This window comes from Oncorhynchus masou, chromosome 11, assembly GCF_036934945.1.
Source record: "Oncorhynchus masou masou isolate Uvic2021 chromosome 11, UVic_Omas_1.1, whole genome shotgun sequence".
Classification (NCBI taxonomy): domain Eukaryota; kingdom Metazoa; phylum Chordata; class Actinopteri; order Salmoniformes; family Salmonidae; genus Oncorhynchus; species Oncorhynchus masou.
In genome coordinates, this window is record NC_088222.1 from 39555501 (window position 1) to 39580465 (window position 24965).

The 24965-nt window shown below is 42.0% G+C and overlaps 1 protein-coding gene across 1 annotated transcript in view; it reads left to right on the forward strand.

The window, feature by feature from the left end:
- The window catches only part of LOC135548681 (vacuolar protein sorting-associated protein 37D-like), a 43346-nt gene extending 18647 nt beyond the window's left edge, over positions 1-24699 (forward strand). Inside the window, exons 3-4 of the mRNA XM_064978513.1 lie at positions 21254-21336; positions 23701-24699. Coding sequence (XP_064834585.1) covers positions 21254-21336; positions 23701-24234 — 617 coding nt within the window. The 3' untranslated portion in view covers positions 24235-24699. The remainder of the gene's footprint in view (positions 1-21253; positions 21337-23700) is intronic.
- Positions 24700-24965: the final 266 nt, after the last annotated feature.

The following is a 24965-nucleotide window of genomic DNA, read 5'->3' on the forward strand; positions in this document are numbered from 1 at the left end:
TCACGCCCTGACCATACTAAAACAAAGACAAAACAAAGGAACTAAGGTCAGAACGTGACAACCAGCATGTTTTATAGCCCGACGTTTCTCCCCTTTTCTCCCTTTCTACAGCCTTAGCAGCTGTCCAATGATGGAAGGAGGGTGGAATGTTCACCTTCCTGCCACCACACGCACGCACGCACGCACGCACGCACGCACACACACACACACACACACACACACACACACACACACACACACACACACTGTACCAACACTCCAGCTGCACCAGCAAAGCAGGATGGGTGGGAGTCCTTCCTTCCTCCACAAAACATCTGATTTTCATTTGGCCTGATGACGGGGAAAAATTGTGGGGAAAAAGGAAGAATTCCTGAGGCAAGCAATCGCAGAGGAGTTAGAGTCTAGCTGTTAGACTGTGTTTTGGCTCAAGGTAAAGACCTATTGAGTAATGCTTCTTGCTTAGAGATGGAAGACATTGAAGGGATAATCCAACCCCAGAAATAATAATCATGAAACTCCTGTCAATTTGGTGAAAGCCTATGTTCTAACAGTGGGTAAAATAATTGTTTCCTCCATGATTTAAATTCTATGTGGTCCGGCTGTGAAATTAGGAAATTGTGTAGGAGCACATCATAGCTCCATGGTTCTCGTAATAGTAGATAGGGGATAACACACTATAACATTCTATAACGCTTTTAAAACAATTGTCTGCACTCTAGATCACCAAATCAGCCAATAGATGGTATGTGCATACCCATCTAGAACACATCCATCCATTTATATCATCATGACAAAGTATACAGTGCCTTGCAAAAGTATTCATCCCCTTTCATTTTTCCTATTTTGTTGCATTACAACCTGTAATTTAAATGTATTTTTATTTGGATTTCATGTAATGGACATACACAAAATAGTCAAAATTGGTGAAGTGAAATTAAAAAAACAACTTATTTAAAATAATTCAACAAAAAAAAACGGAAAAGTGTTGCGTGCACGTGTATTCACCCCCTTTGCTATGATTTAGATGCACTATTGTAAAGTGGCTGTTCCACTGGATGTCATAAGGTGAATTCACCAATTTGTAAGTCGCTCTGGATAAGAGCGTCTGCCAAATGACTTAAATGTAAATGTAAATGTAAGCCCCTAAGTAAGATCTGGTGCAACCAATTACCTACCGAATTCACATAATTAGTGACTAGGGGGCAGTATTTTCATTTTTGGAAAAATAACGTTCCCAAAGTAAACGGGATATTTTGTCAGGACAAGATGCTAGAATATGCATATAATTGACAGCTTAGGATAGAAAACACTCTAAAGTTTCCAAAACTGTAAAAATATTGTCTGTGAGTATAACTGATTTTGCAGGCGAAAGCCTGAGAAAAATCCAATCCGGAAAAGCCTCATGTTTTGAAAGCTCTGCGTTCCAATGCGTCCCTATTGAGCAGTGAATGGGCTATCAACCAGATTCCTTTTTATACGTATTCCCCAAGGTGTCTACAGCATTGTGACGTAGTTTTACGCCTTTATGTTGAAGAATAGCCATAAGCGGCTACATTGTGTAAGTGGTCACCTGATGGCTCTCAGAGTGATTCTCGCGTAAAATACAGAGGTAGCCATTTTTCCAATCGGTCCTACTGAAAAACCAATTGTCCAGGTGGATATATTATCAAATATATATTTGAAAAACACCTTGAGGATTGATTATAAACAATGTTTGCCATGTTTCTGTCGATATTATGAAGCTAATTTGGAATATTTTTCGGCGTTGTCGTGACCGCAATTTCCGATCGATTTCTCAGCCAAACGTGAAGAACAAACGGAGCTATTTTGCCTACAAAAATAATATTTTTGGAAAAGAGGAACATTGGCTATCGAACTGTAAGTCTCGTGAGTGAAAACATCTGAAGCTCATCAAAGGTAAACGATTTAAATTTCATTGCTTTTCTGATTTTCGTGACCAAGTTACCTGCTGATAGCTGGACATAATGCTATGCTAGGCTATCGATAAACTTACACAAATGCTTGTCTTGCTTTGGCTGTAAAGCATATTTTGAAAATCTGAGATGACAGGGTGATTAACAAAAGGCTAAGCTGTGTCTCAATATATTTCACTTGTGATTTTCATGAATGGGAATATTTATGTCCGTTGCGTTATGCTAATTAGTGTCAGTCGATGATTACGCTCCCAGATCCGGGATGGGGTGTCACTAGAGGTTAACTAAAGTCCACCTGTGTGCAATCTAAGTGTCACATGATCTGCCACATGATCTCAGTGTATATAGACACCTGTTCTGAAAGGCCCCACAGTCTGCAACACCACTAAGCAAGCGGCACCATGAAGACCAAGGTGCTCTCCAAACAGGTTAGGGACAAAGTTGGGCAGAAGTACAGATCAGAGTTGTGTCATAAAAAATATCAGAAACTTCGAACATCCCATGAAGTGCCATCAAATCCATTGTTAAAAAATTGAAAGAATATAGCACCACAACAAACCTGCCAAGAGAGGGCCGCCCACCAAAACTCACTGACCAGGCAAGGAGGGCATTAATCAGAGAGGCAACAAAGAGACCAAAGATAACCCTGAAGGAGCTGCAAAGCTCCACAGCAGAGATTTGAGTATCTTAGGACCACTTTAAGCCGTACAGTCCACAGAGCTGGGCTTTGCAGAAGAGTGGCCAAAAAAAAGCCATTGCTTAAAGGAAAAAAATGTGCAAACACGTTTGGTGTTCGCCAAAAGGCATGTGGGAGACTCCCCAAACATAAGGAAGAAGGTACTGGTCAGATGAGACTAAAATGTAGCTTTTTAACCATCAAGGCAAACGCTATGTTTGGCGCAAACCCAACAACTCTCACCACCCCGAGAACCTCATCCCCACAGTGAAGCATGGTGGGGGCAGCATCATGCTGTGAGGATGTTTTTCATCGGCAGGGACTAGGAAACTGGTCAGAATTAAAGGAATGATGGATGGCGCTAAATACAGGTAAATTCTTGAGGGAAACCAGTTTGTCTTCCAGAGATTTGAGACTGGTACGGAGGTTCACCTTCCAGCAGGACTTGAGTGGTTTAAGAGGAAACATTTTAATATCTCGGAATGGCCTAGTCAAATCCCAGACCTCAATCCATTTGACAATCTGTGTTATGACCTACAGATTGCTGTACACCAGCGGAACCCATCCAACTTGAAGGAGCTGGAACAATTTTGCCTTGAAGAATGGGCCAAAATCCCAGTGGCTAGATGTGCCAAGCTTATAGAGACATACCCCAAGAGACTTGCAGCTGTAATTTCTGCAAAAGGTGGCTCTACAAAGTATTGATTTTGGGGGTGGGGGACGACAACGCTCAAGTCTTCTGTTTTTTTGTCTTATTTCTTGTTTGTTTTACAATAAAAAATATTTTGCATCTTCAAATTGGTAGGCATGTACTGTACATCAAATGTTTCGAACCCCCCAAAAATCTAATTTAATTCCAGGCTGTAAGGCAACAAAATAATGCCAAGGGGGATGAATACTTTCGCAAGCGACTGTATACAGTACTTCGCTTAGATATGCTCAATCTAAACAGTGTACCAAATTATTCAGCTCAGTTTCTCCTTCTCGCAATGCTACTTGAAGATGAAAACACACAATTTCCCTGTGTGTCTGTTAGGTGGTGGGCTGAAGCCAAAAAACATGAAGTTGATTGATCCCCGTCGAGGGAGGAGCTGATTTGTTTTTCATATGGCAGTAAAACACTCTTATGATGAATATGGCATTTTATTGGCACCTTCAATTTGTGCCAATTTGCTCATAATAAGTATATTTCAAAACTGTCTGCTTAGGCAAATTTGCCAAACTGCTTAACTTGGAACCAATCAGAACTCCCGTACATACGAGTTGTGATGTAAACACAGCCTCTTGTGAAAAAGCAAGCTGCTGTCTGATGAAGAGGACAGATATAGTTAGCTCCCAAAGACTTAAATAAGATAAATATCTGTTTTCGAGTACACTTGAAATATGCAGCATGCAATACGATGTGTCCTGATTGTATGAAGAGATAACTCCGTTGGCCATTTAGCCAATTTATTGAAAGCTAGCCAATGTTACAGTTTGACTAGCCTAGCCAGATACTGTAAATGACAATTTGTCATACATTAGCTATCTCTCTGTCAGTGAATAACATTTACGAATCATGTTTTGGCATGATTATATGTCTCATTTTAAGTAACTAGCTGCAGGTTTAAAGAAACATTCAATCATATACTTTGCATAGAAACCAGGGGTGAAAGTAGATCTTATTTCTTACCAGTATGGGGACCTCATGTGTGCACACACTTTATTTTGTTATGGGCTTAATCATTGAAAGATATAGAATCACTATTAATTTAATAGGATCTCTATGGACCTAATAGTAAAGTAAAGATTTGAAGTTTACCTGATGTTTTCATCTGATTGTCAAACAATGAGGCTACTTCAAAAGGTTCATGTAGGGTAAATGTTCACATTGTGCAGGGACGGCGGAAAAAATGCAGGAAAAATTGTTTTTAAGACTCATTTAGCTAATTTTTATGCTTATATTTTCTGACATTTGGTAAGCTATTTGTTAGTCAACTTGTCTATATATAAGGGCACAAGGCGAGACACCCAGATGCAGATGGTTTTTCAATCCGAAAGGGGTAGGCAAGAGAATGGTCGTGGATAGGCAAAAGGTCAAAACCAGTTCTGAGTCCAGGAGGTACAGAGTAGCAGGCAGAATGCTCAGGCAGGCGGGTACGGAGTCCAGAAAACAGTCAAGGGTCAAAAACTGTGAGGACTAGCAAAAGAGAATAGAAGCAGGAGTACGGGAAAAACGCTGGTTGACTTGAAAGGCATACAAGACAAACTGGCACAGAGAGACAGGACACACAGGGATATAAACACCAGGGAAATAAGCGGCACCTGGAAGGGGGTGGAGACAATCACAAGACAGGTGAAACAGATCAGGGTGTGACACTATAATTAGATACATGCAGCTTCTCTTCTGTCATTACTTGATGCTTGTCTAGAATAATATATAAAGCCTTGCTTACCAGAATGTCATATATCGATAGAAAGATCAATGTATCGTCAACAATCAAATTGAAATCGGTGAAGTTTTCTCTTTCATTTCTGCTTCTCTCAGACACAGGAGAGCTGAGTAGATCATGTGAGACAAAAGTGAGAGACAATAATTAAACAAATAAATCATAGCTAGGGTTGGGCGGTATCCAGACTAAGCGCAAACCAGATGTGATGGCAGATCGCTGCAGAATGCTGTGGTAGCCATGCTGGTTAAGTGTGCCTTGAATTCTAAATAAATCACAGACAGTGCCACCAGCAAAGCACCCCCACACCATCACACTTCCTCCTCCATGCTTCACAGTGGGAACCACACATAATCAGTTCACCTACTCTGCGTCTCACAAAAACAAATTTGGACTCATCAGACCAAAGGACATTCCACAATGAAATGAGTGGGTCCTGCCTTGATGACTGTATTAGATTTACACTACTTGTACTATCGATTTTTAAAATTATTACTTGGAATAAACTGATAGCTAGTTCTTGTTCCAGAATGACATGCTAGCTAGTAGGGCTGGGAATTGCCACGATATGTATTGCGATTCTCATGATTCTATAGGAATTGTGATTTGATACTGTGATTTTATTGCGTTTCGACAAGAGAGCCATGAGATAACAAGTTTTGATCAGAAAATGTAAATAAAAGTGTTAGCTCACCAATACTGGAGTTTTAATGCAGGTACCACCATCTAGTGCAAAGATAATATTGTGATATTGTCGATCATGTTATCTGCATCTAACTTAGAACACAGCAAGCTAGCCACATTACATTACTAAGTACTCAGCGGCGTTTTCCTGTCCAGCTAGCGAACATGAAAGTACGTTTTCAGAGAATTGGCATTGCCAACAAACAGAAATGTGTTCAAGATAAAAAAAATACACAATATGTAAAAATCTGCTCCTCCCTCGACAAAGATCAATCACATCGACAAAGATTGATCATCTCGACAGAGATCGATCAAAGAAAAAATATGAAGGGACCCCCTCAGGTGGGTAGAAGAATCAGGTGATTACAAATGCAAATGTGAAAAGAAGGACCTAGACAAATGAAATCCACTTTGAGTGACCTTGACGTGCAAGGCCTTTAATGGCCGCTCACGCACCCGCGTCTTTAGACTGATCGGAAGCCAGCTACTTTAGTGTGAAGGTGTGAGATCGCACAGTGACTGGTGGAAGAGTCAAAAATGTCTCCTTTCATTTTGGTATGGGTGTTGGTAGGGGTAGTTATCTAAGTTGGATTAAGGCTATTGAACTCCCCTTACACTACTCTTTACCACATGGGGGGAGAATGGGGCCCTTTGCAGGCTTTTGTACTCAATCCCCCTGACAATCAAACCACAACTGCCAGCTCGACAAAGACAGCCCTCACTTATATGTAACAAATGCAAAACAGTTTTTCTTAGCATTGCGCATTCCAATTGTGTACCCATAGTTTTGTGCAATTTAGCAAAGATCACAATAAGACTCATATTCAGGGGTTTTATATTTGTATATTTATATTTGTTTGTATTTTAATTTAAGGGGTGACATTGAGGTGACATTGGAATAGATTTTCCTTTCTATAAATAGTTTAGGCCATGTTATCCGTGAAGGCTCCTCAGAGGAGGAAGGGGAGGACTATCTTCAGTGAATTTCATAAAAATAAATAATAGTTAAACATTTAAAAAATTATAATTTTTAGATAAAACTAAACTAAATATATTCACATGTCACCAAATAATTGATGAAAACATACTGTTTTGCAATGAAGGTCTACACTAGACTCAGCAGCACTCTGTAGGGTAGCACAGTGTTGTAGCCAGAGGACAGCTAGCTTCTGTCCTCCTCTGGGTACATTGACTTCAGTACAACACCTAGGAGGCACATGGTTCCATAGAATTACAAAGTAATTATGTAATTATTATGTACATTTACATTACATTTAAGTCATTTAGCAGACGCTCTTATCCAGAGCGACTTACAAATTGGTGAATTCACCTTCTGACATCCAGTGGAACAGCCACTTTACAATAGTGCATCTAAATCATTAAGGGGGGGGGGTGAGAAGGATTACTTATCCTATCCTAGGTATTCCTTGAAGAGGTGGGGTTTCAGGTGTCTCCGGAAGGTGGTGATAATAATGTAATTATGTCAACTTCCGGAGGATGTCCTCCAACCTATCAGAGCTCTTGCAGCATGAACTGACATGTTGTCCACCCAATCAAAGGAACAGAAAATGTTTCTAGTACTGAATGCATAAGCTACAATTAGCACTGCAGTGCATCACATGTGGTGAGTAGTTGACTCAAAGAGAGAGAAAGACAATAGTTTAACAATTTTGAACGAATTAATTTATTCCAAAATGAAGGAAAAGTGAGAGAGAGAGAGAAAGTTTTATTTTTTTAAACTTTCACTTAGCTAGCAAATGCAGATAGCTAGTTTAGCCTAGTCAAACACCCGGCTTAAACAGAGCGGGGTGCTATGTTAGCTAGCTAGCTATGGCTATCCCAACACTGGAACTCTTCCAAGTCAAGGTAAGCTTTTGGTTTGATTAATTTATTGCTATCGGGGCCTGCCTGTGTAACTGCTAAACTGCTTATGCAGCTAGCTAGTTCAGCCAAGTCAAACACCTGACTCAAACAGAGAGGGGTGCTATGTTAACTAGCTGTCTATGGCTATCCAACACAATAACCTTCCCAAGTCAAGGTAAGCTTTTGGTTTTATAAATATATTGCCACCAGGGCCCTAAATATATTGCCACCAGGGCGTTTCTTAAACGGAAGCTAAAGGAACAAAACGGCGATAAACATACCTGAATTTGTCCAATAGAAACTCTCATTTGCAACTGTTGGACTAATGATTACACCCTAGATCAGCTAGATGCAGGTACGAGTGTGCAAGGCTGTATTGAATGTGTCACTGTCTGTCACCTTGATTACTCAAAATTCTTTCAACCTGTGGACCTACGTTTTAAACTTTAATTCATAGGCTAGATTGTAGCAACTTCATGATGGATACCTGGAAAAGTCAAGTATCATGTAGTAGCCTGAACCTATCGATGTTACATTGAGCTGGGTGAATGGAATATGAATGACAGTCATCAAATATTCTGTAATCATCCTCCCTAATCTTAAACGGCACCACTGCATGTTATATAGCACTGGAAAGCACAGCCCAAGAAGCAAAAAGACTATCAGCATACATTAAGGTAAAGGATGATAAACACACACACACACACACACGTGTGAGAGGCCCCCATTCCTTCACACAGTATGTAGGCCTTAAAGTTGTCATAAAGAGATTGTGAAATAGAGCTTGTGAAATAATTAGCTCAATATCTCATACTGTAAGGAGAAAATAAAAGTCCCAACAAATATGATATAGTGGTGAGCTATTAAAGCACACACTGTAGTACGTTATCTAGAAGCAAAAACCTCCACCTTTCAACTAGCCCAAAGGTGTAATCTATCTTGCTGGATTTGTCTAAAGAATGCTTTTCATGTTATTTTTAGCTGCAGTGGAGAAACAGCTATGTCGTTAGTTGCTGAAGGCACTGGCTGCTAACTGTGTTGCTGTTGTCAGACTGTGGTAAAGTAAAGATGAAGCCACAGAGTTGCTACACACTCAGCGTCAGTCTGGAGAGCAAGCACTATGCTCGAGCCTCCTCTGCTCGCACGCTGTCTCTTTTGATCTGAGAAATAAATTCTGTACAAATGACATGACACAAGATGCTGGTGTGCATTTTTTCAGCCTCATCTCCATCCTAAAAGATGTTTGGGAAGTCTCTACCAAACTTGTCATAGGGAGAAATAGATGATGTCAGCACAGTGTAGGGTGTTATAAAAGCTTTGAGGAGACAGGGTGACACATTCAGGAAACATGCGTCTCTTTGTGTGAAGCCCATCAAGCTCATTTTATCATCTCCAGTCAAGCAGAGCAGCACCAGTCATCAGTATTTATCTCCACAGACCAAATAACACCCAATGTTATTGACAGGAAGAGTGTGTGTGTGTGTGTGTGTGTGTGTGTGTGTGTGTGTGTGTGTGTGTGTGTGTGTGTGTGTGTGTGTGTGTGTGTGTGTGTGTGTGTGTGTGTGTGTGTGTGTGTGTGTGTGTGTGTGTGTGTGTGTGTGTGTGTGTGTGTGTGTACGTATGTGTGTGTGTACGTATGTCTGTGTGTGTGTGAGGGGGCTTTCGTTTCGCTGTATGAAGTGGCCTCGGAGCTTGCGTGCTTTGTCTTTTTCATCCTGACCTAATTTGAGAGAGAAGACATGTTGGTCTATGTAGGCATCTAAACTGGGCCAGGGTCCTGCAGGGTTATAATTTACTGCTGACCCACTGGCTGATTCTGAACATTCAAATATTCCAAGCCCTGCGAGGCCCCATCTGTGAAACTATGACTTATTTTCGTGGCATCAGTATGAGCTGATAGGTACAGTACATTACCATTGGAAAATATGAGTCCTTTGGACACATGGCCTTATATTGGTGTCTAGCTGCGGTGCTTCAGACATACCAGTCAGCAGAAATTCTATCTAATAGCCATTGATGAGACAATGTCAGCTGCAGTTCAGTCATGAAATTGGTCTTCTTTCTGTTGGCTTGCTTGGAGACCTTTATACTGTATGCTTTACTGAAAGAATTGTCCAAGGAAGTTTTCAAAGGATTTCACAAAATGTTCAGTATACTGCATTCTCTTTTTCAAATGTATTATTAATAACCAGTTCATATACAGATTAACATGGGCTTGTTTCTACTGTGGTCAGTGTTTTGTCAGTAAAATCCGTTACCAGATCTACCACTTCAGTGCGGCGGCCAGGATTGGGGAGTAACGGATTACAAAAAATGGTATATGTAATCCGTTACGTTACCAGCAACAATATTGTAGTCAGATTACAGATATTTTTGAAAAACTAGATGGTTACTTCAAGGATTACTTTTAAATTCAGAAAGGATGTTAGCAGAAAAAAAACCTTTGACACTTCTCTGTTTTCTCAATGACATTCAATTCAACACTGAAAAAAGCCACAAGTTTAAATTTGTTCCACCTGAATGAGTCTGATCACAAGTCAGAGACCGCTATGATGACACACCAAATGGGTTTGATGGATCACGGGAAAAGAGCAGGAATAGGCTTTTGTAGGCTACAGTCCACGCTATGTCTTCCAATAGTGCGACTGCTGTCGGCATCCAAAGGTTATCCAACTTGAATAAACGCCTGGAGGTAAGGATGACAGCAGTGGTTGTAGTCTACGGTGATACAGATATCACTTATTATTGACATCTACATAGCGCATTGATGTGAATCACACTGCTGCTCTCTCATTAAGCTATTTGCGCCTTAGGGATTGTGGTTGTTGTGGATGGCTGTTCACAAATCTAAATGTGTATTTGAACCCAATAATGGTTGAATTCAAGAAGTTTAACCTGCCTATCAATCATTGTTTTTGAAACCAGTGGACAGTGTGCGAATCCAAGCCTATGGAATAAAAGTTGGGTTTTTATTGCTCAATCTAATTCATGCTGATTTCAAAAATACATCCATAGGCCCAATGGACACATTCTCAAACTCACACACTTTTGATAGACTTAATGGGGCAATCTGTAGTTGCTACATCCATTTTTAGACTTGTAAATTATATATATATATATACACACACTATCGTTCAAAAGTTTGGGGTCACTTAGAAATATCCTTGTTTTTGAAAGACAAGCACATTTTTTGTCCATTAAAATAACATAAAATTGATCAGAAATACAGTGTAGATATTGTTAATGTTGTAAATGACTATTGTAGCTGTAAACGGCAGATTTTTAATGGAATATCTACATAGGCGTACAGAGGCCCATTATCAGCAACCATCTCTCTTGTGTTCCAATGGCACATTGTGTGATTAAAAGGCTAATTGATCATTAGAAAACCCTTTTGCAATTATGTTAGAACAGTTGAAAACTGTTGTTCTGATTAAAAAATAAATAAAACGGTCCTTCTTTAGACTAGTTGAGTATCTGGAGCATCAGCATTTGTGGGTTCGATAACAGGCTCAAAATGGCCAGAAACAAAGACCTTTCTTCTGAAACTCACCAGTCTATACTTGTTCTGAGAAATGAAGGGTAGTCCATGCGAGAAATTGCCAAGAAACTGAAGATTTCATATATATGCTGTATACTACTCCCTTCACACAAATCAAATCAAATTTATTTATATAGCCCTTCGTACATCAGCTGATATCTCAAAGTGCTGTACAGAAACCCAGCCTAAAACCCCAAACAGCAAGCAATGCAGGTGTAGAAGCACGGTGGCTAGAACAGCGCAAACTGGCCCTAACCAGAATAGAAAGAGGAGTGGGAGGCCCTGCTGCACAACTGAGCAAGAGGACAAGTGCATTAGAATGTATTGTTTGAGAAACAGATCCCTCACAAGTCCTCAACTGGCAGCTTCATTAAATAGTATCCCCAAAACACCAGTCTCAACGTCAACAGTGAACAGGCGACTTCGGGATGCTGGCCTTCTAGGCAGAGTTCCTCTGTTCAGTGTCTGTGTTCTTTTGCCCATCTTAATCTTGAATTTTTATTGGCCAGTCTGAGATATGGCTTTTTCTTTGCAACTCTGCCTAGATGGCCAGCATCCTGAAGTTGCCTCTTCACTGTTGATGTTGAGACTGGTGTTTTGCGTTACTATTTAATGAAGCTGTCAGTTGAGGACTTGTGAGGTGTCTGTTTCTCAAACTAGACACTCTAATGTACTTGTCCTCTTGCCCAGGTGTGCACCGGGGCCTCCCGCTTCTCTTTCTATTCTGGTTAGAGCCAGTTTGCGCTGTTATGGAATTCTAATAGACTTTGATTTTTAATGGGAAGATATCATTTAATCGTGTTATTATATGTAGTATAAAGCGATGGGTTAGAAGATGCATACATAACCAACCACTAAAGTCAAATTTAACATCCATATATGACCAGCTATGTAGACTTTAACATTGATTTATCTTGCAATAGATGTGGTTCAATTGGTAACATAAATGTTTGTCATCTTCTAATACCTCTTAAGGGGAAATTGATCTAAAGGTAACGGAATGTAATCAGATTACGTAACTGATAACATTGAGAAAATAACCTACCAACCCTGGCCGTGACACCCCGGGTCCCGGACCCCATGACAGCACGTGCGCAACACCCACACCGCTCTAATCAAATTTGATTTGTCACATGTTTAGAATTCAACAGCTGTAGAGTTTACTCTGAAATGCTTACTTACGAGCACGTTTAAGTTAAAAAGTTGAAATTTGCTACATTTAAAAAAGGAAATAGTAACACAATAATATATGCAAGGAGTAGCGGTACCGAGTCAATGTGCATGGGTACGAAGTAGTTGTGGTAATATGTACAGTTGGAAGTTTACATACACATTAACCAAATACATTTTAACTCAGTTTTTCACAATTCCTGACATTTTATCCTAGTACAAATTCCCTGTTTTAGGTCATTTAGGATCACCACTTTTTTTAAAGAATGTGAATTGTCAGAATAATAGTAGAGATAATTATTTATTTAATATTTTATTTCTTTCACATTCCCAGTGGGTCAGAAGTTTGCATACACTTAATTCGTATTTGGTAGCATTGCCTTTAAATTGTTTCACTTGGGTCAAATGTTTTGGGTAGCCTTCCACATGCTTCCCACAATAAGTTGGGTGAATTTTGGCCTATTCCTCCTGACAGAGCTGGTGTAACTGAGTCAGGTTTGTAGGCCTCCTTGCTCGCACACGTTTTTTCAGTTCTGCCCACAAATGTTCTACTGGATTGAGGTCAGGGCTTTGTGATGGCCACTCCAATACCTTGACGTTGTTGTCCTTAAGCCATTTTACCACAACTATGGAAGTATGCTTGGGGTCATTGTCCATTTGGAAGACCTATTTGCGACCAAGCTTTAACTTCCTGACTGATGTCTTGAGATGTTGCTTCAATATATCCACGTAGTTTTCCTGCCTCATGATGCCATGAATTTGTGAAGTTCACCAGTCCCTCTTGCAGCAAAGCACCCCCACAACATGATGCTGCCACCCCCGTGCTTCACAGTTGGGATGGAAGCCTCCCCCTTTTTCCTCCAAACATAAGGATGGTCCTTATGGCCAAACAGTTCTATTTTTGTTTCATCAGACCAGAGGACATTTCTCCAAAAAGTACGATATTTTTCCCCATGTGCAGTTGCAAACGGTAGTCTGGCTTTTTTTGGCGGTTTTGGAGCAGTGGCTGCTTCCTTGCTGAGCGCCCTTTCAGGTTATGTAGATATAGGACTCATTTTACTGTGGATATAGATACTTTTGTACCTGCTTCCTCCAGCATCTTCACAAGGTCCTTTGCTGTTGTTCTGGGATTGAGTCGCACTTTTCGCACCAAAGTACGTTCATCTCTAGGAGACAGAACACATCTCCTTCCAAAGCGATATGATGGCTGCGTGGTCCCAAGGAGTTTATACTTGCGTACTATTGTCTGTTCAGATGAATGTGGTACCTTCAGGCATTTGGAAATGGCTACCAATGATGAACCAGACTTGTGGAGGTCTACAATTTTTATTCTGAGGTCTTGGCTGATTTAGTTTGATTTTCCCATGATGTCAAGCGAAGAGGCACAGAGTTTGAAGGTAGGCCTTGAAATACATCCACATGCACTGTCATGACCAAAAGTTTTGAGAATGACAAGTCTGCTGCCTCAGTGTCTTTAGATATTTTTGTCAGATATTAATATTTAATACTGAAGTATAATTACAAGCATTTCATAAGTGTCAAAGGCTTTTATTGACAATTACATGAATGCAAAGAGTCAATATTTGCAGGGTTGACCCTTCTTTTTCAAGACCTCTGCAATCCTCCCTGGCGTGCTGTCAATTCACTTCTGGGCCACATCCTAACTGATGGCAGCCCATTCTTGCATAATAAATGCTTAGAGTTTGTCAAAATTTGTGGGTTTTTGTTTTGTCCACCCGCCTCTTGAGGATTGACCACAAGTTCTCAATGGGATTAAGGCCTGGGGAGTTTCCTGGCCATGGACCCAAAATATAGATTTTTTGTTCCCAGAGCAGCTGAATCAACTTTAGGAGACGGTCCTGGCACTTCAGAACCAAGGATGTTCGATCGGGTTCGAGACTGGGCTCTGGCTAGGCCACTCAAAGACATTCAGAGACTTGTACCGAAGCCGCTCCTGCGTTGTCTTGGTTGTGTGCTTAGGGTCGTTGCCCTGTTGGAAGGTGAACCTCCGGCCCATTCTGAGGTCTGCACCTGAGCTCAATTTCGGATCAAATAAAATCAAATCCCATTTTATTAGTCAAATGTGCCGAATACAACAAGTGTAGACCCTACAGTGAAATGCTTACTTACAAGCCCCTAACCAACAATGCAGTTATAAAATAAGGATAAGTATAAGAAATAAAAGTAACAAGTAATTAAAGAGCAGCAGTAAAATAACAATAGCGAGACTAAACTCAGCAAAAAATGTCTTAATGTCTTAACGTGTAAATATTTGTATTAACATAACAAGATTCAACAACTGAGACATAAACTGAACAAGTTCCACAGTCATGTGACTAACAGAAATTGAATAATGTGTCCCTGATCAAAGGGAGGTCAAAATCAAAAGTAACAGTCAGTATCAGGTGTGGCCACCAGCTGCATTAAGTACGGCAGTGTATCTCCTCATGGACTGCACCAGATTTGCCAGTTCTTGCTGTGAGATGTCACCCCATTCTTCCACCAAGGCACCTGAAAGTTCCTGGACATTTCTGGGGGGAATGGCCCTAGCCCTCACCCTCCGGTCCAACAGGTCCCAATGGGATTGAGATCCGGGCTCTTCGCTGGCCATGGCAAAACACTGACATTCCTGTCTTGCAGGAAATAACGCACAGAACGAGCAGTATGGCTGGTGGCATTGTCATGCTGGATGGAGGGTCGTGTCAGGATGAGCCTGCAGGAAAGGTACACATGAGGGGGGAGGATGTCTTCCCTGTAACGCACAGGGTTGAGATTGCCTGCAATGACAATAAGCTCAGCCCGATGATGTTGTGACACACCGCCCCAGACCATGACGGGCCATCCACCTCCAAATCGATCTGCTCCAGAGTACAGGCCTCGGTGTAACGCTCATTTATTTGATGATAAACGCAAATCCGACCATCACCCCTGGTGAGACAAAACTGTGACTCATCAGTGAAGAGCTCTTTTTGCCTGTCCTGTCTGGTCCAGCGACAGTGGGTTTGTGCCCATAGGTGACGTTGTTGCCAGTGATGTCTGGTGAGGGAGGACCTGCCTTACAACAAGCCTACAAGCCCTCAATCCAGCCTCTCTCAGCCTATTGCGGACAGTCTGAGCCCTGATGGAGGGATTATGCATTCCTGGTGTAACTCGGGCAGTTGTTGTTGCCATCCTGTACCTGTCCTGCAGGTGTGATGTTCGGATGTACTGATCCTGTGCGGGTGTTGTTACACATGGTCTGCCACTGCGAGGACGATCAGCTGTTCATCCTGTCTCCCTGTAGCACTGTCTTAGGTGTCTCACAGTAAGGACATTGCAATTTATTGCCCTGGTCACATCTGCAGTCCTCATGCCTCCTTGCAGCTTGCCTAAGGCACGTTCACACCGATGAGCAGGGACCCTGGGCATCTTTCTTTTGGTGTTTTTCAGAGTCAGTAGAAAGGCCTCTTTAGTGTCCTAATTCTTCATAACTGTGATCTTAATTGCCTACCGTCTGTAAGCTGTTAGTATCTTAACGACCGTTCCACAGGTGCATGTTCATTAATTGTTTATGGGTCATTGAACAAGCATGGGAAACGGTGTTTAAACCCTTTTCAATGAAGATCTGTGAAGTTATTTGGATTTTTACAAATTATCTTTGAAAGACAGGGTCCTGAAAGGGATGTTTATTTTTTTGCTGAGCTTATTTACAAGGGTGTACCGGAGAGTCAATGTGCTGGGGTACCAGTTAGTTGAGGTAATATGTACATGTAGGTAGAATTCTTAAAGTGACTATGCATGGATGATAACAACAGAGAGTAGCAGCGGCGTATTAGAGGGGGTGTGGGGTGATGGGCAATGCAAATTGTCTGGGTAGCCATTTGATTAGATTTTCAGGAGTCTTATGGCTTGGGGATAGAAGCTGTTTAGAAGTCTCTTGGACTTAGACTTGGTGCTCCGGTACCGCTTTCCGTGCGGTAGCAGAGAGAACAGTCTGTGACTAGTGTGGTTGGTCTTTGACAATTTTTAGGGCCTTCCTAAAAATTATAGAGGTCCTGGATGGCAGGAAGCTGTATGCAAATTGGAGTGGGTCTAGGGTTTCTGGGATAATAATGTTGATGTGAGCCATGACCAGCCTTTCAAAGTACTTCATGGCTACAGACGTGAGTGCTACGGGTGGGCAGTCATTTAGGCAGGTTACCTTAGTGTTCTTGGGCACAGGCACTATGGTTGTCTGCTTAAAACATGTTGGTATTTCGGACTCAGACAGGGAGAGGTTGAAAATGTCAGTGAAGACACTTGCCAGTTGGTCAGCACATGCTCGCAGTACACGTCCTGTTAATCTGTCTGGCCCTGTGGTCTTGTGAATGTTGACCTGCTTAAAGGTCCTACTCACATCGGCTGCGGAGAGCGTGATCACACAGTCTTCTGGAACAGCTGGTGCTCTCATGCATGTTTCAGTGTTATTTGCCTCGAAGCGAGCATAGAAGTAGTTTAGCTTGTCTGGTAGGCTTGTGTCACTGGGCAGCTCTCGGCTGTGCTTCCCTTTGTGGTCTGTAATGGTTTGCAAGCTCTGCCACATCCAACGAACGTCAGAGCCAATGTAGTACGATTCGATCTTAGTCGTCTATTGAAGCTCTGCCTGTTTGATGGTTCATCGGAGGACATAGCGGAATTTCTTATAAGCTTCCGGTTTAGAGTCCCGCTCCTTGAAAGCGGCAGCTGTTACCTTTAGCTTAGTGCGGATGTTGCCTGTAATCCATGGCTTCTGGTTGGGGTATGTACGTACGGTCACTGATGCATGGGCTCGTCAGACTCGTTAAAGGAAACAAGGATTCTGCCAGTCTGTGGTGAGTAATCGCAGTCCTGATGTCCAGAAGTTATTTTCGGTCATAAGAGACGGTAGCGGCAACATTATGTACAAAATAAGTTAAACGATAAGCTGCAAACAACGCAAATAAACAAACAAAAATCCACCATCGGTTGGGGACACGTACAACGTCAGCCTTCTTCTCTGGCGCCATTGTTACAGAGTATCATAGCAAAGGATCTGAATACTTATGTAAATAAGGTATTTCTGTTCTATATTTGTAATACATTTGCAAAAAAAAGAAGCTTTTTTCATTTCGTCATTATAGGGTATTGTGTGTAGGTTGATGAGAGAAAAAAATGATTTAATCCATTTTAGAATAAGGCTGTAATGTAACTAAATGTGGAACAAGTAGGGCTTACATTCATACAGTATTACAGGCTGTGTCACATTTCTATAGCTCCTCTATCTTGGAGCAAACGGCTATCTTGTTTGGCTCTTAAGTGAAAGGTTAGTAGTTCAAGCCCACCCAGGGATGGGTAGCTTTCGTGAGTAGACCATTGCTTCAGATAAGAGGGGCAGTTAACTGACCATATCTTGTTTTCTGAAAACAGTGGGGAGCAAAATTCTCAATCCTCTGCTGTGAGTGTTAGCGTGCCAAATGCCGCTCCCAGAGGCTTGATTTGATTTATTAGGATCTCCATTTGCCTATGCCCTTAAGCCAGCTAGTCTGAGGTTGGTGTTGCTCTGCCCCCCTCCCCCATTCCGCCCGAGGAGGACCTGGTAATGCTATTGTTTTAGCCAGTTATCCTCTAGGCCTGCTGAATTAAATGCAGCTGCTCCTGGTGTGTTTGTTTGGCTGTCTGTCGCCTTCCATTACACCGCCAACAACTGGAGCACAGGGTCATTCACGTGGCACGCCTCGCCTCACCATTTTCCCTTCATGCATGCGTGGTTCTCACGTATATGAAGGTACATGTTCACGCAGCTCTTGCCAGTAGAGGCCTTACTGTTGCTTTGGATTATTCATGTTCAAACAAAGGAGAGACATGAACGGGGCGAGTAGGTGCAGAGTTGTGATGGGCTTGTTGTTGGAACGTCCACTATGGTTTGTTGTTTTATGTGTGAACCCACTGCCTGTGGTGCTCAGAATAAGCCATTATCATGCTAAAATGCATTACCATTGTTTGACTGAAGTGACTTGTTGGCTCATTAAAGGGAACAGCTTGTGGAGACACGTTCAATTAAAACTGGTATAAACACCAGTCAAATAATCAATCAAATGTATTTTTAAAGCCTTTTTTTAACATAAGCAGATGTCACAAAATGCTGTACTGAAACCCAGCCTATAAAACCCCAAATTGCAAGCAATGCAGATGTAGAGGTGCGGTGGCTAGGAAAAACTCCCTAGAAAGGCAGGAAACTTGGAAGAAACCTAGAGAGGAACCAGGATCTAAGGTGGACTGGGGACAGCCAGGAGGCCAGGAGTCATCAGGCCATGTAGTCCGGGAGGGGAGGTAGAGAGGATTATATATTTTTGTAGCCTTTTTCTCCACAATTTCCTCGTATCCAATTGGTAGTTACAGTCTTGTCTCATCATTGCAACTCCCGTACGGACTCGAGAGAGAGAGGCAAAGGTCGAGAGCCGTTTGTCCTCTGAAACAAAAACCAACCAAGCTGCACTGCTTCTTGACACAATGCCCACTTAACCCGGAAGCCAGCTGCACCAATGTGTCGGGGGAAACACTGTACACCTGGTTGTACTGCTAACCTACAAAACATTACATGGCTTGTCACTACCTATCTCTCCAATTTGGTCCTGCTGTACATACCTACACAAACTCTAAGGTCACAAGATGCAGGCCTCCTTATTGTCCTTAGAATTTCTAAGCAAACTGCTGGAGGCAGGGCTTTCTCCTACAGAGCTCAATTTATCTTCGGACGGGGCCACAGTGACCAGGAGACCCATGGGGCGGCGCACAATTGGCCTAGTGTCGTCCGGGTTAGGGGAGGGTTTGGCCCGGCAGGGATGACCTTGTCCCATCGCGCACTAGCGACTCCTACGGCTTGCTGGGCGCAGTGCACGCTAACACGGTCGCCAGGTGTACAGTGTTTCCTCCGACACAATGGTGCGGCTGCCTTCCGGGTTAAGTGGGTATTGTGTCAAGAAGCATTGCGGCTTGGTTGGGTTGTGTTTCGGAGGACGCACGGCTCTCAACCTTCGCCTCGGAGTTGCAGCGATGAGAAAAGTCTTTAACTACCAACTGGATACCACGAAATTGGGGAGAAAAATGGGTAAAAAATGACATGGATATATGACTACCCAGTTATAATTTTAAAAATTAATGATAAAATGTATTTAATTAGAAACAACAATGCTATTAATAACAAATGTATAAGCTTCTATGAAAATCTTTATAAATCAGAAAGATTTAAAGAATAATTGGACTGATCCTACTATCACGTTTCAGGTAAGACCCAGATGTAGACAATGTCGAAGTAACAATAGTTTATTAAATCAAACAGGGGCAGGCAAAAGGCAGGTCAATGGCAGGCAGAGGTCAGTAATCCAGATTGGTGGGGCAACAGTGAAGAGGCGAAAAAAAGAAAAAGACATCTCGGACTGGCCAATAAAAAAAATATATTAAGATGGGCAAACGTACACAGACACTGGACAGAGGAACTCCAGCATCCCGGAGGCGCCTGTTCACTGTTGACATTGATCTTCAGTTTCTTGGAAATTTCCCGCATGGAATACCCTTAATTTCTCAGAACAAGAATAGTCTGCCGAGTTTCAGAAGAAAGGTCTTTGTTTCTGGCCATGTTGAGCCTGTAATCGAACCCACAAATGCTGATGCTCCAGATACTCAACTCGTCTTAAGAAGGCCAGTTTTATTTTTTATTTTACCTTTATTTAACCAGGCAAGTCAGTTAAGAACAAATTCTTATTTTCAATGATGGCCTAGGAACAGTGGGTTAACTGCCTGTTCAGGGGCAGAACGACAGATTTGTACCTTGTCAGCTCGGGGGTTTGAACTTGCAACCTTCCAGCTACTAGTCCAACGCTCTCACCACTAGGCTACCCTGCCGCCCTGCTGCCTCTTTAATCAGAACAACAGTTTTCTGCTGTGCACAGCTAACATAATTGCAAAAGGGTTTTCTAATGATCAATTAGCCTTTTAAAGTGATAAACCTGGATTAGCTCACACAATGTGCCATTGGAACATAGGAGTGATGGTTGCTGATAATGGGCCTCAGTGCACCTATGTTGATATTCCATAAAAAAAATCTGCCGTTTTCAGCTAAAATAGTCATTTACAACATTAACAATGTCTACACTGTATTTCTGATCAATGTTATTTTAATGGACAAAAAATGTGCTTTTCTTTCAAAAACAATGACATTTCCAAGTGACCCCAAACTTTTGAACGGTAGTGTATATTTAAAAACATTTTCCTTAGTATAATATTTTGAAAGTGCTAATATTACTGTCATTGCACTTTTTGGTGTTTTGTAACAAATGTCTCGAGTGCACAGTTCAATGTTTGGATGCTGGAATGATTTTGTAGTGGACATACATGCGCAGGTAGCATACTTCTTGAAGTGATTTGTTGTTCAATAAGATTACGTTATGTTCATGCCAAAATAAAAAAGTGAATAAAAAAAACATGATTACATGATGTCTTTACTATTAGGCCCAGAAAATGTTTAGGTTCCATGAAGAAAATAGAGACCCCCGAATGTCATTGTTTTATTCGTACTCTGCCTACCGATGACACTGCAAACATTATTCAATGGAAGTGGAACCTTGATGTGTGGACGCCTCTCTCACGGGTTGGTTGACAGACTGAGACAGAAGCGACTGGATCTTCTTCTGCTGAACAAACCTCAATGTTTTGAAATGTTTGCTCACAGGCAACGTTTGCAGCTCCCTAGCCACTCTCTCCGAGCCCCAAAAAATGTCCACCCACCATCTCCCTTTACAACCCTAAAGGTTCTTTGTGTTTTAAAATGATTTAATCTCTCCTGGTTTCTCATTGACTGAACCACCCTCAGTCTTGAGCTAGTCATAAGTCACTCTTTTTTGGTAAGCCCTTTTATGTAATTAACTGATCCCTCTGTCACTGTCATTCCTTGTGAATCAATTATGTTTCCTTGTCCTTGCAGTGCCCCACACACAGAAGCACAGCCTCCAGACAGCACAGAATCTTCTCCAGGAAGATGTGGCGCGTGCTGAGGAACAGTCCGAGGTAAATCCAAAGCCTGAGCACTATTATTGGGTCTTAGCATAAACCACTGAGTGTGTTCTTTGCATTGTCAGCACTAGTGTAGAATCATTGAAAAGCCTCCACGTAAGTTGACAGCCAGGCCACAGTTGTTCATTCTGCGCTCCATTAAAATCGGACAAATTCTAGGAATAGTCTATGAAACTCGTGCATACTTGAGTATTCAAGCCTGCAGGAGTTAGGATCCACACTGAACTGGTTGCCTTTTTCAAGCGAGATCAAACAAAGAATTTTGCCCAAAGTTTTCTGTGCACTATATTACATCTGGCCACGATTTCAATAGAAATGTCTACAATTTGAACGAGAACATTTGCCTTGACCTATTGATTTAAAAATATTCAGGTCTTTTAAATGTTAATTTGCTTATTAAACACATAATGTTAAAGATGACTAGACGGTTAATAGAAATACACACAGACCTCACGATACGATATTATCATGATATTTAAGTGGCGATACGATATGTATGCCAATTCTCACAATTCTATATGTATTGCGATTCGATACTGTGATATTACTGTGATTCAATGTTCCAAAAATATTGCTCACCATATATCTGCTTCGGAGGGACATGAGAGAGCCACGAGAAAACAAATGTTTTGATCAGCCATGGAAAAACAAAAGGTTTCCGTATTTAAAAAGAAGATAGAAAACAAGCTATGATGGACAAATACTGGAGTTTTGTTGCAGTTACAGCAAACTAGTGCAAAAATAATATTGTGATATGGTCAAAATTATACGATACAAAAATAATGTTGTGATATGGTCAAAATTATATGATACAAAAATAATATCCCGATATATAAGTGTAGTTTTGTCACCCGCGTCAGCTACTTTTTTAATGTGCACTGCACGTTGACTGCCACGGTTTACTGAACAATTTAAATACCTCATTAACCTACAGCTACAATTTTCATACAACTACATTCAGCTCCTTCATACTTTAACCAAGACACTACACAGCAAACATGCCCACATTGGTATGTTTTTACCCTTGTAGGAAAGTTTCTTTACAGGGCAATTGGTGTAAACTATACACGTTTAATCCGACCTCATACTTTCCTAGGTGATATAACATTTTATTTGGAGAGGAATGTATGGCACTACACATTTATTGAGCTTGATCCATTAGCAAGTGGCCCTTGTAAACCTTAATTACACAAACCATATACTGTGTGGAAGTGACTGTATAACCGTGCACAGACTATAGTCCTATACAGCACGTTCCCATAAAGGCTTACTACCATAGACTATCCCCCCACACACAATCCTTCCAACATATATCCATGAAAGGCCGTCCAGCTCGTGGCCATAATGAATGGCCCATTTGTTTATTAAATGGATTTCACACAATCAATATGTACGTATCTAATGAATGGCAGTAAGGGTGTGTTCTTTTGTGTGTTCCAGCAATTTGGTTTTATGTATCGCCAGTGCCACTCATTAATATCTTTAGCGGCTCCCTGTTGAAGCTGACAGATTTCAGCCCCCGAGGCCGAAGGTAACATCATAGAGAGTTGATTGTGTAGGGTTAGGCGGTATCCAGATTTCATACCGGCATACCGTTTCTGTACAATACCGGGGTATAGGGTCATTACCGAATGTGCACACAAGGGGATTGAAAAAAATATTAATATATTGACGCACAAAACAATTTAGGCAACAGGGATCTTGATCCATGAGGGGATTGAAAAAATATAATAAACTGTTGGTATTTTGAATACCCCAGTATACAGGTAAACGGTATATCACCCAATATACAATATATCGCCCAAGCCTATTGTCAAGCCATCTACAGCTGGCAACTATGAATAAAGAAATGTCCAGGGAAATTATGGTGGTACCATGGGGACCATTTGTGCTGCTCTGATATGGAAGATACACAGTAATGACCCAAACCTTTTTTGTGTGCGTAGCCGGTCGCTTCCTGCTAATTGAGTTCTTCCCATTGACTATGCTCAGGCAGAGGTTAGAGTGGGGAGGTGGGCTGTGCAGACTGTAATCAGTTATTCACTCCCCCAATACTAGGCTAGACAGGTTTTTCCACCTGCTCCCAATGACTGGGGGTACAGTTGCCAGTCAGACTGATTACAGTCATTCTAGGGCTGTGCCAGTGGAAGTGATACTGGATATACCATTTTGGCCCATGTAAAATAATATATCTTGCAATTAAATTATCAACACATCTGTGTCAAAGTTCATGGCAAGCATTACAAGTCCATGTGAAACCCTGTTTTACATGTGGGGCTGTGTTTACACTGTTCCCAGGGGTTGTGAATCCTTTTGTTAGACTTCCTGTCTTCTGATACCTGGGCCTCTGCTTCACAGGACCTCCTGGAGAAGTTCATGGAGGGGAACGTGCCCTTGGAGGGGTTCCTGGACTCCTTCCAAAGCTCCAGGAAGAGCTACCACATCCGCCGTGTTCAGACAGAGAAAATCCAGGAGCTCAGCCGAGCCAAAGAGAATTCCAGCAAACCCAAAAAGCTAGAGGAGCGAGAGGACAAGGCGCGGGAGGTGAAGAGAGACGAGCACCCTGAAACCCAGCAGCCCAACGGCTTCGTGGCCCAGGGCCCGCCCCGGGTCTTCCAGCTCCGCTACGGCCTCACCCCCGCCATCCTGCTGCCCCACTTCCCCCTGCCAACCACCTTGCCCTCTGCCCCGTCTCACGCCAGTCTACCTCCGCTGGACTCCCAGCCGGGCCAGACCCACATCCTGAGCCCAAATGCCCAGTTCTCGGGACATGGGCACCCTGTGAACCTACGGGTCATTGGACAATTACCCGGTGGCTGGCCAACCAGACCGGTGCGGTTACAGCAGCTCTATAGACCCGCCACTCACCAGCCTGAGCCTCTATACCGATAGCTGAGGCATGGGCCCTGGATTCTCTAGACATGGAACCAAACAGCGGCTACCAGACTCATGCACGCAAAGGTGGCCTTTGAAGACTTTGTGGAATTGATCTGACATATACGTTCTCCAGCCATGACACAAAATGTAAACATACCTAAAAAGGGAGATAACCAGAAGCCATTAAGCATGGAGTAAGTGTAGTTGAAAGCAAGCAAGTTAATGAATGAATGAAGGAGCAACAGGTTGTGGTTTTCATTGTTGTTCGTTTTTTTCTTTGAATGTTACACTGTCAGGGCGTCACATGGTTGTGAAGCACAGCAATGATATGAAATGTCTCAAATGGAGTAGTGCCTCCGGGTTGTCATAAAGGACCCCATTGTCCATTCCTCCGACTAAGAACTGCAAGGCTTCTATGAAATGGCCTGGTGTCGTTTTGCTGATGATCAATAAAGTACAAATGGTGGTGTTTATTATTAACCTAAATCCCTGTTGTTACTTGTTTCATAGTTCTGCCCAAGCGATGCAGTCGTATTTCTGCAATTTTGGAATCATTTCCAAGCCATTTTCCTGATGCGCAAACACAAGACATCACAACACAAAGATGAACAAAGAACACTGAATATGTGACAGAGTGTTTATGCAGCTTCCCCTTTCAAATGCATATTTAGAGTAGATGGTCTAATATTTATTATTTATCCGGCCAGTAGATACTGGCAACATGACTGTTTGCTCAGGCTTTTCAA